Source organism: Saimiri boliviensis, chromosome 7, assembly GCF_048565385.1.
Source record: "Saimiri boliviensis isolate mSaiBol1 chromosome 7, mSaiBol1.pri, whole genome shotgun sequence".
Lineage (NCBI taxonomy): Eukaryota > Metazoa > Chordata > Mammalia > Primates > Cebidae > Saimiri > Saimiri boliviensis.
This window is the reverse complement of record NC_133455.1, coordinates 36,167,799-36,185,851: the sequence shown is the minus strand read 5'-3', so window position 1 is coordinate 36,185,851 and position 18,053 is coordinate 36,167,799. Positions and strand designations below refer to the sequence as shown.

At 38.9% G+C, this 18,053-nt stretch overlaps 1 protein-coding gene across 4 annotated transcripts in view; it reads left to right on the top strand.

The window, feature by feature from the left end:
• Positions 1-18,053, top strand: part of CFAP54 (cilia and flagella associated protein 54) — a 318,455-nt gene that overhangs the window by 176,555 nt on the left and 123,847 nt on the right. For all 4 annotated transcript variants that reach the window (XM_010340325.3, XM_074402388.1, XM_074402387.1 and 1 more), the window contains 4 exons: positions 3,126-3,179; positions 7,682-7,877; positions 9,996-10,069; positions 11,636-11,805. In XM_010340325.3, the coding sequence (XP_010338627.2) occupies positions 3,126-3,179; positions 7,682-7,877; positions 9,996-10,069; positions 11,636-11,805 (494 nt within the window). The remainder of the gene's footprint in view (positions 1-3,125; positions 3,180-7,681; positions 7,878-9,995; positions 10,070-11,635; positions 11,806-18,053) is intronic.

Below are 18,053 nucleotides of genomic sequence, written 5' to 3'. Positions count from 1 at the left end.
TGGGGGAAGAGAGAGAGACTGGAGTCACATGGTTGACGACTCTGCTCATTTTCTGTGGCATAAATTAATCATCTTCTTACCAGGATTAAATTAGCAACATTTTCTTGCTTCCTCTTCAGTTAATTACACTTAAATTAGTTGAAAAATATTTTTTGAGTGCTTACTGAATACAGGTGCCATTCCAGGCATGGGGATAGAGCAATTGAAAGACAATAGGGGAGCTCTTGCTTCCCTGGAGCTTACGGTCCAGTGAGAAAGACAAACTCTAAATAAGTTAAGCACATACGTGTATGTCAGGTGGTGATACATGGCTGTCAAGGACAGTCAAGTAGAGTTGAGGGGATGGAGAATGACCAGGGCAATGGGGTGCTGTTGTATTCAGGGTGGTTTGGAGAATCTCTATAATAAGCAAGTTTTGAGGGAAGTGAGCCATGGAAAGATCTGAGGGAACAAACTTCCAAGTAGGAGGAACTGCAAGGGTGGAGGTTCTAAAAGGGATGCTTGCAAGATGTGGTTGAGGAAAAAACCAAGTAGGAAAAGTGAGGCTGCAATAAGGAGGAGGAGGAGGAAGAGAGGGGGAGAAGGGACCTAGGAGTCAGATCATGTAAGACCTTATAGGGCTTGATAAGGACTGGAATTTCTTCTAAATGAGATGGGAAACTGCAGAGTTTTGAGCAGAGAAGTGACATGATAGGAATTAAATATGAAAGGACACTGTTTGCTATTTGGGAAGGAGGCTGTGGGTGGGCAGGGGTATACACTAGGAGACTAGTTAGGAGGCTGTTGCAGATATTCTGAGTGTGGCATGATAGGGATTGTGGTAGTGGTGACGGCAGTGAACAGCAGTCCTGTTCTGGATGTGTTGTGAAGGTTCAGCCGGCTGCATTTGCTAATGATGGTTTGGATATAGGATGTAAGAGAAAGGAGGCAAGGATGACTGCAGAGTGTTCAACCTGAGCAACTGGTAGGAAGATGTTTTCATATACTGAGATGGGGAATACTGCTCCAGGTAGGGGTTGAACATGTTAAGTATGAGATTCCCAGGAGACATCCAGGTGGAGACACAGCATAGGTAGGTGCAGATCATATGGGGTCTGGAATTCAGGGGAGAGTTTGGGGTTGCAGTGACAAATTTGGGAACATTACAAGAGGGATTTAAAATCACAGAACTGGATGAAATCAACTGGAGATGAGGTAGGTAGAGAAAAGCAGAAGTCGGAGGGCTAAACATTAGGGTCACTCACATTTAGAGTCCAGAAGGATGGGAAGAAAAGGGAAACCAGTTGGGTAGGATGAGAAACAAGAGAGAGTTTTCAATGGTCACTGCTTTCACTGGAACAAATAAACAAAAGGTCAGAAACTAATCTTTACATGTAGATTCCAAACTCCATTTTTATCAACTAGTTTTCATAAGATAAATGTGTGGGTGAATCTATCTCCCAGTAGATTCCGATTTCAGATTTTGTATTCTCAAAGTTAATTTGCAACTTTCCAGCTTCAGCTGGGAATTTAAAAAGTGTAATTACAAGAGGAAATGCATTCAGGATTTATAATTAAAATAGGTGCCAATGTTATTAAGCTGCGGGCTAGTTATTTAAAGAAGGGATTAATGAATTAAGTTTCACTTGTAAAAGAAATAACTGAAAAAATCCTACAGATTACTATTGAACTTTTCACAGGCCTTTAAAAAAATTCTATTTTTTAACATTATACTCATATTGGGATTCTGCTCTTATCACCAAATCTAAAGTCCCATTATTAAACTCTCTTTAACTTATACCACCAAGGATTTCCCCTTGGATTCAATTTACTCACTTTTCAGTGTATTATGGGTAATAAAGAATATCTTCAAAGAAGGGAAAAAATTTTTAAACACTTACCAATACCTTTTCAATAAAAGCTATTTGTGATGTGTTGTTTTGGCGGGGGTTCCCTCAAAAACGGAAGTGATTCAAGGAAGTAAGGTGAACAAGTAAGAAAGCTAGATTGGGAAGTGGGGAAAACCAGTCCAGAGAGCATGAATGAGAAGTTCACTCATATGGGTAACTGGGGCTCTGAGAGAGACTAGGTAGAACACTTCTGTTGTTCTTTGGTAAGATTTGTTCCCTGCACTTCTAGCCTCTCCTGAACGTTATTATGGCCAGGCAAAGAGGTACAGGTACTTGAGTAGAATACCATCTACCTGTGAGCAGCCTGTCCATGGAAGCTGTTGGTGGCTTCCTGGTGACCAAGGGGGATGAGGGAGGGGCAGAGGGCATCACTGTTGGATTTTACCAGTGGGCATCTTTTAAAAAGGGCCTTCTGTACCAAGAGAGATGCTTCCTACTAGACATGTCTGTCTCCTGTGGCAAATAATCTAAATGTTTCCCAATGCAACATTATATTTAGAGCCAAATATGAAAACAAGTAATACATCAAAAAAGGGGAAAAAACAACCAAAAATATTTATTCTGAATAGCCATACAATTTTATCTCAAATAGGTAAAGATGTTTTTAAGTGATAATACTCAATGTTGTTAATAGTGCAATAATTCTGACATTTTCATACAATGTGGGTGGGAGTGTAAACTGAGCCAGACTCTTTCAATTTTCTCAGTATATTCATATCTCTTGACCCAGAAATTCTGCTTCTAGGAATCTATCCTAAGGCAATAATCAGAAATATAGACAAAATAGTCATCAGTGTTATTTAAACTAGGGCTAAATGATGGAATAATGATGGGAAGTAGCTCCTTGAGATGTCCAACAATACGAAGGAGGTTGTTAGGCTACATTCATGGGATAGAATATCACTTACTAGTTAGACTGAAGTTTACAAATAACGGTATGGGAAGAAAATTATGATGTAACATTAGCGAATGTGGAATACAAATCAATTTTTTTAAATTTAAAAAGTTCATGCAAAAGAAGTTAGTAGGAAAAACGACTATACATTGTATTTCTTAAAGGAAGTTGACTTACGTATGATTTTTACTTTCTTTATACTGTATCTTTTCTGACTAGAGCATATATTACTTTTTCAATAAAAATGATAATTAAAATTATTTTAGAACACATTAAATGTTTTATTTAAAAGAATACTCAAATAATCTTGTTCTTGCTGTTACTATTTTGTATTTTGACAGCTATTTCAATCATTTGACTCAGGAAAACCTCTTACCAGTAAAGAAAATATGCAGGTAAGGATAATAATATTTTCTAAACATGTTTTCTTAAGTGTGGATAATTTTTGAGTCATTTTAATCTATTTGGCTGATATACTCTTTGATTCTGAAAATCTCCTATATAATATTCTATTTTTTTTTTTTTTTGAGACAGGGTTTCACTCTGTCACCCAAGCTGGAGGGCAGTAGCACTATTATGGCATACTGTAACCTTGACCTCCTGGAACTCAGGTGATCCTCCCACCTCAAACTCCTGAGTAGTTGTGAACACAGGAATGTGCCATCATACTTGGCTCATTTTTGCATTTTTTTGTAGAGACGGGGTCTCATCATGTTGCCCTGCCTGGCCTCAAACTCCTGGGCTCAAGCAATCCATCCTCCTTGGCCCCCCAAAGTGCTGGAATTACAGGCATGAGCTACCTCCTGGCTTTCTTTTCTATTTTTTAGTAATAAGGTTTTATCTCGAAATTCTGAGATTAGGGGTAGGACTGGATGAAACTGATCTGGTGTTCAGGTTGGGCAAATAGCCATTACTGATCCTATTTCTCAGTTATAGATGTGTATTTAGTTTGTTCATCTGGCTGTGCAGGCATCTCTAAACTTAATATTCATCTTGATTACCTAGAATGTAATGGCTGACTTTGTAAGAAAAGGATTTTCTACATTTTGCCATCGCCCACATATGCAGTAGTTTTCACTCATATTATTTTTTCCTAGCACTGAGATTGTCAGTCAGTGGTTTGGAATGTTTTCATTTGACATTTCATAAGCAGCTCCTCTGGTTTCCCAGTATCTTTTACCAAAAGAGGATTCGACTGCCCATCTAAATATGTGAATAGTAGTATGTGAATATCTTGAAATAATAATTTAAAAAAACCTTAGGGGTATTGACAGTCTGTCTCTCCTAGAAAATGTGAGAGCAGAAGAGCTGTGGCACAACCACTGTTAAAGGGGGGCTATGGATGGAGAAGGAGTTCATAGAACCAGGTGGCAGTTAATGCAGATAGATACACTTGCTTTTTATTTTTTTAACTGCTAGGAACAGCATTAAGCAAGACATATATTTTTAATTAAATAATTTTGAGAGATATTTCCTCAAAATTGCTTTATTTTTGTCTTCCATAATTTTAATAGGAATATATATAACTTTTATTAAATGTAATCTTATTACTTTTCTATTACTGTGCATTTTATTCCACAGAGTTCACTTTTAATTATCCTTCAGATGATTCATTGTTTTTTTCTTTTTCCTAAAAATTTGTTTTAATTTATAAGCAATTTACCTGAACTGGTATTAGGAAGATAGAAATACATATTCATGTTTCATTTTAGTGTTCCAAGACCTTGGGATGTCTAAGAATATTTATTTCTTTCCCATCTTAAATGCCAGGGAATCCTAAAATACTTCCTTAGGGAGTGGTTTTTGGTATAAAAAGAATATCTGTCTGATGATTTCTTCTTATGCAAAAAGAGACTAATAGTATAATGGACACTTGGTTTCTATTAGCTAATTAGTTAAAACAGTACCGTTGCTCTGCTTAAGACTCTTCCGATTATGCTTTATGTTTTTTTTTTATATAAAGGGAAAGAAGGGAGTGTTAAATAGTATTACTAATTAATTTTCTTTTGATCCTCAAGTGTTTGTGCGTAATTGTCAAGGCTCATTAAATCACTGTTTGCTGTGGAGAGAAAAGAGAAGAGAAACCTTCTCACAATCAATATGAAGTTTCATGCTTCAAGCTTTTCCAAACAATGGAATTTTTTTTTGTTTACATAAGGCAAATAGTTTTTCTTCCCCCACCCCAGAATAGATAGCCCCAACATCTGTCTTATGTATTAATTCTACAAATAAAATCAAGAGTCTGTTGTGTGCAAAGCAATAGGCTGCCAATCAACATTAGTTCTGATGCTGTCAATCAACTTTAGTCAATCAACAATGCAGACAAACTCTAAGCTCTTATGGAGCTTGTATTTTAATGGGCAAGACTAGTAATAACCATGATATATTAGTAAATATATAATACGTATGTAAGTTACATAGTGCATTAGAAGGAGAACCATGCTATGGGAGAAAATAAATGGAGCTATGTATAAAGTGAATTGGGAGCATGGGGCTGTGTTGGAGATGGTAATTTTAAATGGGGTAATCAGGTTAGTCTTCACTGAAGTGGCTTTTGTGAATAGATCTGAAACAGCTAAAGGTGCAAGTCATATGAAATCTGGAAAAGGATCAATCTAAAAAGAGGGAAAGGTAAGTGCAAAGGCCCTGAGTCAAGATTGCCTAGCTTGGCAAGGGACATCTAAGCCAGTGTGGCTAGAGCTGGGTGAATGACGGGGAGCAACAGGAGATAAGGTTAGAGAGGTCAAATTGTGAAGGGGTTGTAGGGCCATTGTAACTAGGCTGTTATCTGAGCAAAATGAAGAGCCACTGGAGACTTTTGAGCAGAAGTATGTCCTGATGGTTTTATGCCATAAACGGATTACTTTTCCCAATCCCTTGAGCCCACCATATGCCAGGTACTGTTCTGATGCCATCAATCAAATACATCAGTCAACCACAATACAAATTCCCAAACCTCAAACAGCCTACATTTTGTGTGTCTGTGTGTGTGCTGGAGATAATGAGTTTGAGATATCTGTTAGGCATCCAAGTGGAAAAGTTGAGTCAAAAGTTGGTTTTGTGAATTTGGAGTTCAGAAGAGAGGTTGGAGCTACAGAGAAGCTGTGATTTCATCAGCCTTCAGATGAACCTAAAACCATGAGCCTGATTAAGATCACCTAAGGGGAGGGAGTGAGGAGAAAGAAGAGCACTGGGTTCCAGGACAGTCCAATATTAAGAGATATAGCAGAAGAAGAGGAACCAGCAAGTTGGTTCAGTAGGAGCTGTAATTTTGGTAAAGAAGACAGAACAGGAGAGGCCAGTAGGGTAAGAAGGAAACCAAGGGAGTGTGGTGGTCTGAAAGCCAAGAGGAGAAAGCACGTTCGGAAAGAGTGAGTGATCAGTAGTATCAAATTTTGATGATGAATCAAGTACCATAATTTACTTGAGCCTTAAACATGAATTTTAAAAAAATTTAATGTCTCTGAAATCAGAATGCATTTTACAGTTGATGGCATGTGACAGTTTAATTGGCATGTAAAATAATGACATGAGATCAGAAGACTGATAGTTGAACATTGGATTTAGCCAAGTGCAGGCCATCAGTGAACTTGACCAAAGGGTTAGGATGTAGGGATGGAGTGGGTTTAGGAGCAAATGAAAGGAGAGAAACTAGAATTCTTTCAGAGTGTTACTGTGAAGGAGAGCAAAGAACAGGGTAGTGGCTGGATAGGGAAGTTGGGATATAGAGAGCTTTGGATTGTGAAAATGGAGGAGATGAAGCATGTCTGGGTGCTGATAGGAATGTTTCTGTAGAGAGTGGCATATTTATGATGTAGGAAAGCGTGGCTGAGTAGGCCATTGGAAAAAGGAATGATAACCTAAAAGGTGATGCCAGCCTTGGGTAACAGAAAGGAAGATAGAGCTGTGGGGGGCAGATACTCAAGTGTGTGAAACAGATGGAGAAACATGCTCTGCTCTGACTGCTTAAGTTTTCCTAGTGCAGTGGAGGAAGCAAGGTCACTGACTGGGAAGAGAACAGGGAAGGAAGGATTAGACTTTAGAGAAAAGAAAGACGTAAAGTGGTTGTTTAAGAAAGAGAGAGAGTGAACGGACTGGCAAAATATCAAAATATTATCAGACAGCACTGAGGTTTGGCTGGGTAATTCAAACAGGACTATTTGTGTGGTTTGCCTGATTTTCTCCAGCCCTTATCCACCACAGGGATGCAGGCCCTACGAGGGCTCAGAGTTGGATTTCAGAGTTGGAGAAGTGATTTTGCTAAGGAAGTGTGTTTGCTTAGGTGAGGGCCCAGGGGGTTGAGGGTGTATATGAGAAGGGGTTCTAATGATTGACCGTGGACTCTAAGCAGGGTAGGGAGATTGCTTGTCTGCCCATCTTTTCCTTTTCCTGTCATAGTAGCTCTGATTACTCACACTATAGGAGAGTGGCCGATGTGTGTGGCGTGGCTAATGAGCGTTCAGTTTGTCTGTTTTGTTAAAGTATCCCGTCCTTCACTCTGAGCACCAGGTTTACTCTGCCACTGTTCAGGCGTCCCCAAACTATGGGCCGGCGGCCGCATGCGGACCCCTGAGGCCATTTATCCGTCCCCCCGCTGTACTTCAGGAAGGAGCACCTCTTTCATTGGTGGTCAGTGAAAGGAGCACAGTATGTGGCGGCCCTCCAACGGTCTGAGGGACAGTGAACTGGCCCCCTGTGTAAAAAGTTTGGGGACGCCTGGTTCAGATGGTTCTGATGTTACATGTCTCTCTCAATAGACCTCCCATTTATAATATCCCATGCCCAGCCCTGTATCCCTTCATCCAACACCAAATATGGACTGCAAAAGAATGAAGCTAATAATACCTGAAAAAAATATTTCTCTGATTTGCCCTTTTTCCTTTTTTCCATTTTTTAGGCACTTGATGAATTAAGAAATAAAGGCTTGCCTGCCATTCTGATTACAATTGGCCAACCGCATCTCTTAAATAAGTTTTATTTTGTTAAAGCATACTTTTTCCTAAGTGTGGCTGCGACAATAAATTGTGTCCCAGAAAATAAAGTGATAACAGTCATTACTGACAGGAGCAAACCAAACCTACCAAACTTGAAAGGTAATTGTTTTATTTTTTGCTTATTTCCCTTTCTCCTTCCTATCCCTAACTACTCTCACTGCCCCCACTAATCTATATAAATGATCTCGTATATATTCCTCCACAGTTTTCTCTGTGCTCATATAATAACACACTATGTACTTATGTCTAGATGTATGCACATATATATATATATCCCTGTTTATATGTATATCCATATTCATACACTTTATATATAATGCATTATCATATATATAATGCACTATCATATATTTACACATACATGATAGAATTTATAATTTATTCACATAATTATAAATTTATCATAAATTTATAATTTATTATATTTGTAAATATACCATTTTGTAAATAAATTATAAATTCTATCGTGTATGTGTAAATATGTGATAGTGCATTATATTTTAAAAATGTGAATATACCATTTTGTAAATGGTATATTTTTCTGCATCTGGTATTCCCCATGCAGAAAAACTTCACTGAAATCACTCCAAGTCAACTGCTTTGCTTTGGTCCACTGTATTGACTGTATAGTATTCTAGGCCGTGAACATCCCCCATGAATGCTCCTTGGAAACAAAGTGCATGTGCACCAGTAGAGGAAAGACTGAATAAGAAGGACTGTGCACCTGCATTGCTGCACATGCACTTCGTTTCCAAGGAATATTGCTGCAGTGCTACATACCCACATGGCAAAGCGTATCTTTCTATGGGGCATATACCCCATGGATGGGATTTATGGGCCATAGGGTAATTTCCAATTGTATTAGATGTTGCCTTAAAAATAGGTGATTTTGACTATTCAGTATGATGTTAACTCTGGGTTTTTCCATAGATATCCTTTATCAGGTTGAACAATTTCTCTTCTGTTAGTTTGTCAAGTGATTTTTATCATGAAAAGGTGTTGAATTTTATTAAATGCCCTATCTGCATCTATTGAGTGATTATGTGGTTCTTGCTTTTTATTCTATTAATATGGTGTATTACATTAATTGATTTTTGGATATTTAACCAACCTTACATTATTGGGATAAGTGCCACTTAATCATGGTTTATAATTTTTTTGTAGACGGAGTTTCATTCTGTCGTCCAGGCTGGAGTGCAGTGGTGTGAGCTTGGATTTAGCCAAGTGCAGGCCATCGGTGAACTTGACCAAAGGGTTAGGATATGGTGATGAGTGGGTTTAGGAGCTTGGCTCACTGCAACCTCTGCCTCTGGGTTCTAGTGATTCCCCTGCATCAGCCTCCCAAGTAGCTAGGACCATAGGCACCTGCCACCATGCCCAGCTAATTTTTTGCATTTTGAGTAGAGACAGGGTTTCACCATGTTGGCCAGGCTAGTCTCGAACTCCTGACCTCAAGTGATCCGCCTGCCTCTGCCTCCCAAAGTGCAGGGATTACAGGTGTGAGCTACTGTGCTTGTCCTATAATTCTTTTTACCTGTTAGATTCTGTTTGCTAGCATTTTGTTGAAGATGATTACGTTCATACTCGAGAGACATTTGTCTGTAGTTTTCTTGTAGTGTCTTTGTCTAGTTTTGACAACAGAGTAATACTGAGGACTCTAATTTAAAATGTAAGTTTCATTATTGAGGTATGATGAGACCAACAGATCAGATGACTGCCATTGAGAAAACAGTTACAGTTTCCAAGAGGAAGGGCGCACAGCGGTGGGAGAAGGGCACTCAGGGGAGCTGGGCTGTGTCTCAGGAGGCAGAGGACAGTGGGAGGAAAACGTGAGCAAGAGCTTTTATTGTGGTTGCTTTGTGACCTTTGGGGTGTGTAATCTCAGCACTTTGGGAGACTGAGGCAGCTGGATCACTTGAGCTCAGGAGTTCAAGACTAGCCTGGACAACATCTTTACAAAAAACCCCATCTTTACAAAAAATACAAAAATTAGCTGGGTGTGTTGGTATGTGCCCGTAGTCCTAGCTACTCGGGAGGCTGAGGTGAGAAGAAGGCTTGAGCCCAAGAGGTGAAGGTTGTAGTGTGAGATTGTGCCACTGTACTCCAGCCTGGGTGACAGAGCCAGACTGTCTCAAAATAAAATGAAATAAACCTAAAATTAATATTTAAACTAACCATAGATATCGTTGGTCCTTCCAAAATTTTATGTCTTTATAGAGATATATTCAAAAGATGATGGAGGTTCATTTTGTCATCTTAAAAACAATGAAGTCACTCTTAGCATGCTAAAGGTAAGTTTGAAACTGTTTTCAAACCATAGTAAGTTAGTTACCAAAATGCAGTATTAGTCCCTGGATGGGCCCACTTTCAGAGTCATGCTTGCTCTTGTGAGAGCAGTTACCTTTTCTTGCATAAGAATGGGTTGGAGCCAGAGATGGAGTTTACTCCTCATGAGAAAAGTGGGTGTCTAGTGGTGTCAGGTTTTGACTTCACAACCTGATTAAGGTGCTTCAGAAAATATGATTCATTATTTGGCGGGATATGAGTATTCCATGCCCTGTTTATCATTTCCTGATAATAGTGATGGCAATGGCAGCAACAGCTTTTGCATGACTATTTAATTTCTATAACTTTATGACATAGGTAGTAACCATTTTTGAGCTGTGCTGTGCTGAACCATGAGAAAACTGAGGCTTAGGCAGTCTAAGAATTTGACTAACATCAGACAACCAACAAAACATAGATCCAGGAGAAGGACTCCATCTTTTTGATTCAAAATCCATGTTCTTAAACATTATACTAAATTGCCCTAATATTTCTATAATATTCGCTGCTCTGCACAAATGCATTTTAAGAGGACTGTCACTTGAAAGATTGGTCTCTTTATCTTCTGCCATGTCAGGTTGTTATTTACTATTGATTGTCTACTGTAAAATCTCATTATCTTCACATTACCAACTAGGTGACCATACTTTAACTTGAAATACAGTTGGTCCGCATTAGTCACAGATTCTGTGTTTGCTAATTTGCAGATCCACTGAAATTTATCTGTAATCTGAAAATCAATACTCTTGGCAGTTGGTTGGCTATCTGTGAACACACACACAGCATAGAAAAATTGGAGCTGCCCGATGCACACATTCCCAGCTGAGATGAACAAGGAGATGCTCTGACTTTTTGTTGCTACCCTCATACTGTAAACAAGTGTCTTTTTCATGGGCTGTGTATTACCATGCTCTTTGCATTTTTGTCAGTATTTACAATGACCCTCCAGCATAGTGCTGAAGTGCTGTGGAGCATTTCTAAGTATAAGAATGCTGTGGTGTCCCTTATGGAGAAACTGCGTGTGTTAGATAAACTTCCTTCAGATGTGAATGCTATTGGCTGTGAGTTCAAGGTTAGTGAATTAACAGTATATGTGAAATATACTGTTATATATCCTTAGCCATAAGCACACATTAAACAAGGCTATGCATTGAGCAGTTAATGAAAATGTTGTGAACAGAGGCTCTCAGGTACTTTTCTCCATCTCCCCGAGGAGCAATGCTTCAGGATCCAGTAATCGGTGTTTGTGACAACTTTATAGGACATAACCACTGTGATTAGTAAGCACCAGCTGTGCCTACAAAAAGGGGTCACTGTCATATATGCTTATGCTTGCTTTTACTTTCCTTTTCATTTTCTATTGCCTTTTCACTTTTTGCTGAATTTTCTTCTCTGATGATTAAATACAGAGTTCATTTTTGGTCTTCCATTCATTGTTACTTTTCAGTACATGAAAAATATTTGCTAAAGAAGAAGGAGACATCATTTGTATTATTTTTGAACTCACATGATATATGGTATCCTTTCCTTAGTCAACTTTACTAATGGAAGCTGAGGACAGGCTAAACATCATTCTGTCGGAGGTGGAACATCCAGGGCTCAAGACCCTGTCTCAGTGCTCCGCTGGAGAGCTGGAGATTGTGGTGGAGGCCAGGCTTCAGCTGGCTGCAGTTGCTCTGCAGAGGCATCGGGCGGCATACAGGTGCGTCCGTCTGTCTATGCACAGGGAAGGGATACCTTGGAAGAGAGTTTCTTCACCCTAGTTTGTTAAAGGGACTTAAGTTTTATGTAAGTTTTAGAAATTCCTATATATCCATAGCCTACTTGCTTTTTATTATTCAGGGAAGTTTTCATACATGATTACACTTAAAATTATAGTTCTGGCTGGCCATGGTGGCTCATGCCTTTAATCCTAGCACTTTGGGATGCTGAAGGGGGGCAAATGACTAGAGGTCAGGAGTTCGAGACCAGCCTGGCCAATATGGTGAAACCCTGTCTCTACTAGAAATACAAAAATTAACCAGGCTCTGTGGGGGCGCCTGTGATCCCAGCTACTTGAGAGGCTGAGGCAGGAGAATCACTTGAGTCTGGAAGGCACATGTTGCAATGAGCCGAGATTGCGCTCCTGCACTCCAGCCTGGGTGAAAGAGTGAGACTCTGTCTCAAAAAAATAAAAAGAAAAACATTGCGGTTGTCAAGAAAGCAATTATTTTATGAAGGCCTTCAGCTGGGTTGTTTAATTTCATATGTAGAATGAACAAATTAACAATGCTTTCACTTTTTTATACATTTAATTTACTTTTTAAAAAGTTGTCCCTCCTTTGGTGTTAGTAGGAAGTTCAAACTATGTAAGTACTGGTCCACGTGCAGGAACTCTTACCCCAGTGCCACCCACCAACCACCATGCAACTCCAAGCCAGTCTCTTTTCCTTGCTCTCTCCATACATTTTCTCACCTGTTTGGGAACCTGTGCTGATCTTCTTGGAAGATCTCATTATGTGAGCAGTACACCCTTTCATACCTTCTTGATGTGGGTGTGTGTGGGATCAGTCTTGACATCTGAATCACATTTTGGGTGGTCAGGGCAGGCTTCATTGATGAGGTGACATCTGAACAAAGTACTTAAATGAGGAATTAACCATGCAAATGTAGAGAAAGTGTTCCACGCCATGGGAACATGCCTGATACATGTTTGAGGGACAGTTCAAGGTCTCTTGTGGCTAGGGTGGAGTGAGTTTGGGGCAGAGTTGCAAGGGGGATCCCCAAAGAGGTGACTGGTGGACAAGGAGATTACAAAGGACCTTTTGGTTGGGTAAAGACCGACTTTTACTCTGAGTGAAGTGGGGAGTCATTTTAGAGTTTTGACCAGAGGAGTAACATGATCTGATTTTCATTGTAAAGGGATGGTTCTTGCTGTTATTATGAGAATTGATGATAAGAGGAAAAGGGTGTGAAAACAAGGAGATGAATTAAGGAGGCTATTATAATAAGGGAAATATGGTGGCAGTTCTTACCAGTGTGATAGCACTGGAGGTAATGAGAAGTACTTGGGTTCTGAGTGAATTTTGAAGGTAGAGCCATTCGATTTTACAGATATTGTATGTAAGTTGTGAGAAAAAGAGAGGAGTCAAAAAAGAAGTGGTTATTAACTGAAATGGGGAGGTTGTGGGGGTGCAGCTTATTTAGGGGAAACATCAGGAGTTAAAATTTAGATATATATATAGTTTGAGATGTCCCTTAGATGTGTAATTGAAGATGTCAAATATTCTGAGAGTCTTTAGAATATAGGCAGTGTTATTCAAATGTTCCCAGCATAAAGAAAAGATAATTGTGTAAGGTGATGGATATACCAATGCCCCCTATTTAATTATTATACATCATGTAATGTATCAAATATTACACGTACCCTGGAAATATATACATCTATTAAGCAGCAATAAAAATACAATCTGAAAAATAATACAAATTTAAAAACACAGTATAACAACTAAAAAATAAATAAATAAAGGCAGAATTTTAATACTGAATAAACTCCATTAGGGAGTAGAAATAGATGGAAGAGAGAAAAGGACCAAGGACCAAGCCCTGAGTTTTGTACTCCAACTTTACGAGACTGAGGAGGAAATGAGAAACCAGCAAAGGAAACGGAGAAGTGGCCAGTAAGAAGAAAACCAAGAGATTATGGAATTCTGAAAGCCAAGTAAAGAAAGCGATCAAGGAGAACGGAGTGACCAACTGTGCCACAAACTTCTGATAGATTGAGTAAAGTAAGAATAGAGAGTTGATCACTGGATTTAGCATGGAGGCTAATGGTGACCTTCACAGAAGTAACCTTAGAAGATGTTTAGGAAAGATTATGTTTAGAGTGGTTATGAGAGAATGGGAAGAGAATTTGGAGCCCACAAATAAAGATGATTCTTTGGAAGAGCTTTACTGTGAAGGAGAGTAGAGAAAGAGGGTGACTGCAGTTGGTAGCAGTAGGGTCAAGACAAAGTCTCTTGAGAGAGAGGGAAATGAAAAAGACCCAGTACAGAGAGCAAATGTGATGTTCTGATATGATTGGCACACAGTATGGTAGGAGCCCAGTCCAGTCTTCTCTTTTTCTCTAATCTAGAATAAAGTTATCTTCTACCTTAGGGATACAGACTTTTTCAAGCTGTGTTCCTGGCAGGCACCTGGTCTCTGGGGGCTGGCCAGGAGACTAGGTGCCTGCCAGGAACACAGATGGAAAAAGTCACCCAAGAGAAATCAGTTCCCCAGGCTGATGCCATTAGAAATTGTGGGGTCCAAATTGGCATGATGCATGAAATGCAGAAACCCTGAGAAATTAACTTAAAATGATCCTGACATCCTAGGGCTAGAACAGAGGCAAACCCTGAACAGTCTCACAGAGGTTAACTCAGAAAATGCAAGACTCCTGTGCAAAATAAGTCCCACCAAAGATAGCACAGAATCAAATACTGTAAATCAAATAAAGAAACAGCCATAACAGAGAGTTAGCAGACGCAGTAAATGGCAGACTTCATAGCCCAGGAAATAAACTGTTCAAAGATAGGGAGGATAGAAGAGAATCTACGAAGCGACAACGAGACAACATAGAAAAGGAGCAGAGGAATTCGGAAAACAGCCAAATAGAAATCCTGTAATGAAAAAATACAGTCACTGAACGAGAAAAGAAATGATCAAGTTGGATGAAAAATACTGTGTTTTCTCTCCTTAATTTTTAAATTTATAATGAAATTCTATGCATTAAACCCTATTCAAATTGAAATTTGGAAGAGCAGTTACATTTAAGACTCTTAGACTATCATTCTCTTTAAACAGGAGAATCCCACTTACTTGTTTCCCAAAGGGTAAATCAATTCAGCAGAAATCCTCATTTGCTTTGATTGGAAACATATAATCATCTCATCAGTATAAGCCTATAAGCTAATCACGTCTAAATCTAGATGACAGTAAAGGTGTTAAGAGATTTATATTTTTTTGTAGTTTCTAAGCAGTGATGAACATCTGTAAAGTGTGTTTGGAGGAGTGATTCTCAAAGTGTGGTCTGCACATCTCTGGGGGTGTCTCCCAGACCCCTTGGGCATGGGGGTGCCCATTTTTATTAACCATGTTAATAAAACTCTGACATCATTTGCCTTATTCACTGTGTCATTCACACTGATGCTACAGAAACAATAAGACTTCTGGCGCCTCACCATGAATCAAAGCAGCAGCCCCAAACTGTGCTAGTAATCCTTGCTGTCTTCTCTGCTGCACACTTACACAATTAAAAAAGTAATGCCAGTTTCACTTAAGAATGCCCTTGGCGATACTATGCAGCCATAAAAAAGAATGAGTTCATGTCCTTTGCAGGGACATGGATGAAGCTGGAAACTCATTCTCAGCAAACTGACACAAGAACAGAGAACCAAACACCACATGTTCTCACTCACAAGTGGGTGTTGAACACTGAAAACACATGGACACAGGGAGGGGAACATCACACACTGGGGCCTGTTGTGGGGGTCGGGAGACTGGGGAGGGGATAGCATTAGGAGAAATACTTAACGTCAATGACGGGGTGATGGATGCAGCAAACCACCATGGCACGTGTATATCTATGTAACAAACCTGCATGTTTGGCACATGTACCCCAGAACTTAAAGTATAATAATAATAAAATTAGAGATTAAAATATAAATAAATGCTATAAAAGCATAAGTTAAGAAGAAGAAAAGAATGCCCTTGGTGAAGCAGTAGAATCTTGTACTTACAAATCCTTACCTTTGGAGATATATATATATATACATATATTTTTTTTAAGACGGAGTTTCGCTCTTGTTACCCAGGCTGGAGTGCAATGGCGTGAACTCGGCTCACTGCAACCTCCGCCTCCTGGGTTCAGGCCATTCTCCTGCCTCAGCCTCCTGAGTAGCTGGGATTACAGGCACGCGCCACCATGCCCAGCTAATTTTTTGTATTTTTAGTAGAGATGGGGTTTCACCCTGTTGACCAGGATGGTCTCGATCTCTTGACCTCATGATCCACCCGCCTCGGCTTCCCAAAGTGCTGGGGTTACAGGCGTGAGCCACTGCGCCCGGCCCCCTTGGATATATATTTTTAACATCTTTTGGGAATATTATATGGAAAATATGCCTAGGTATGTCTGCTGCTTGCGAAAGCTGATGGTTGACTTGTGGAAGAACGTGTATGATGGAATTGAGAGTTGGATAGGCTGCTTTCTTCGTGGAATACCATTTTCATTTGAAAACAACTGACAAACTATGGTTATTCAGACTTGGGTATTTGGCAAACATTTTATTGAAAATGAACAAAGTGAGATGCCACTTCTAGGGAAAGAATGGATAGAATTTGTTGCCAATGATGTAATTTAAACTTTCACAGGAAAACTAGAAGTTTGGGAAAGTTGTATGAACCACCACGAGCTTGACAATTTTCTAATGTTTAGATTTTTTTCTGTAAGATTGGTAGAAATACTAAAAACATGACTTTAAAAAATATTATATAATATGCTTTAAATACTAAAAACATGACTTTAAAAATATAATATAATATAATATAATATAATATAATATAATATATATTCCCCAAATGCTTCAACATTTGAGGAATCTATATAACTCAGAAAGACAAAGTTTGCTAAATGACTGATATATAATGTTACAAAATTCCAGTGAATAAGATAGAGCAGTAGCTTTTAATGGAACAGAGTAGGGAAAGTTCATCAGTTTGTGGTACATTGCAACAAACTTTCTAAAAAACTATTACTTATCATATAACAGTTATCACTTCGATACTACTTTAGTGTAGTATCAAAGAAGAATACTAACAGTTATTTGAAGCAGCTATTAAAATACTTCTCCCATTTCCAATGACTGTGTGACACCTAATCTTCATACACTTCAACCAAAACAATATTTTACCAAAACTGAGTGTAGAAAAAGATAAAAAAGATATGAGCTGTGTGTGTGTGTGTGTGTGTGTGTGTGTGTGTGTGTGCATTTTGAGACAGTCTTGCTGTGTCACCCAGGCTGGAGTGGTGCAGTAGCAGGATCTCAGCTCACTGCAACTGCCACCTCCTGGGTTCCAGCAATTTTCCTGTCTCAGCTTCCTGAGTAGCTGGGATTACAGGCAAATACCATAATGCCTGGCTAATTTTTATATTTTTAGTAGACATGGGGTTTCACCATGTTGGCCAGGCTGGTCTTGAACTCTTGACCTCAAGTAGTCCACCCACCTTGGCCTCCCAAAGTACTGTGATTACAGGAATGAGCCACCATGCCTGACCACTTGGTAGGTTGTTTTTATTAAACCAGACATTAAAGAGATCTATGGCATTCTTCTCATGAGTTTTTTTGAAAACATAGTTGTTTGCATAAAATATTTTATTTATGCTAACATGTAATAGGTTTACTATTGTTAAGATGAATTAATAAATGCTAAGGAAGCTAAGACATTTTTACCTGAATTTCTAATGTTGACAAATGTTGATGGAGCTCTTTTGGGTTCTCAGTAATTTTTAAAGGTATGAAGAGGTGCCGAGAATAAATGAGTTGAGAACTACTGGCTTAGAATATTGTCACATGTATAGCTATTTTTAAGGACACATGGTAGTTGATGGTAGAATAGACTTAGCATAATAACATATCATTTTCCCCATTGGAGTCTGAAGGGAGAAGACATTTTTACTATATAATTCTCTATAGAACTTTTTTTCCCCCCAAATTGCATGTTGGAGAACAACAGTAGCCCTAGAAAATATCGTTTACCTTCATTCCTTTCCCAGCTCTCTGTGTATCCTGTACCTTTTCAGTATGAAGGATTTGAGTGGTTTTTATTCTTTTTAGGGAGGAAGAATGAAATGAGAAACTAAAAATTACAAAATGGCCATAGAAAGGACTGTCATAATAGAACTTTAATTTGAAGACCAGATAGACATATGCA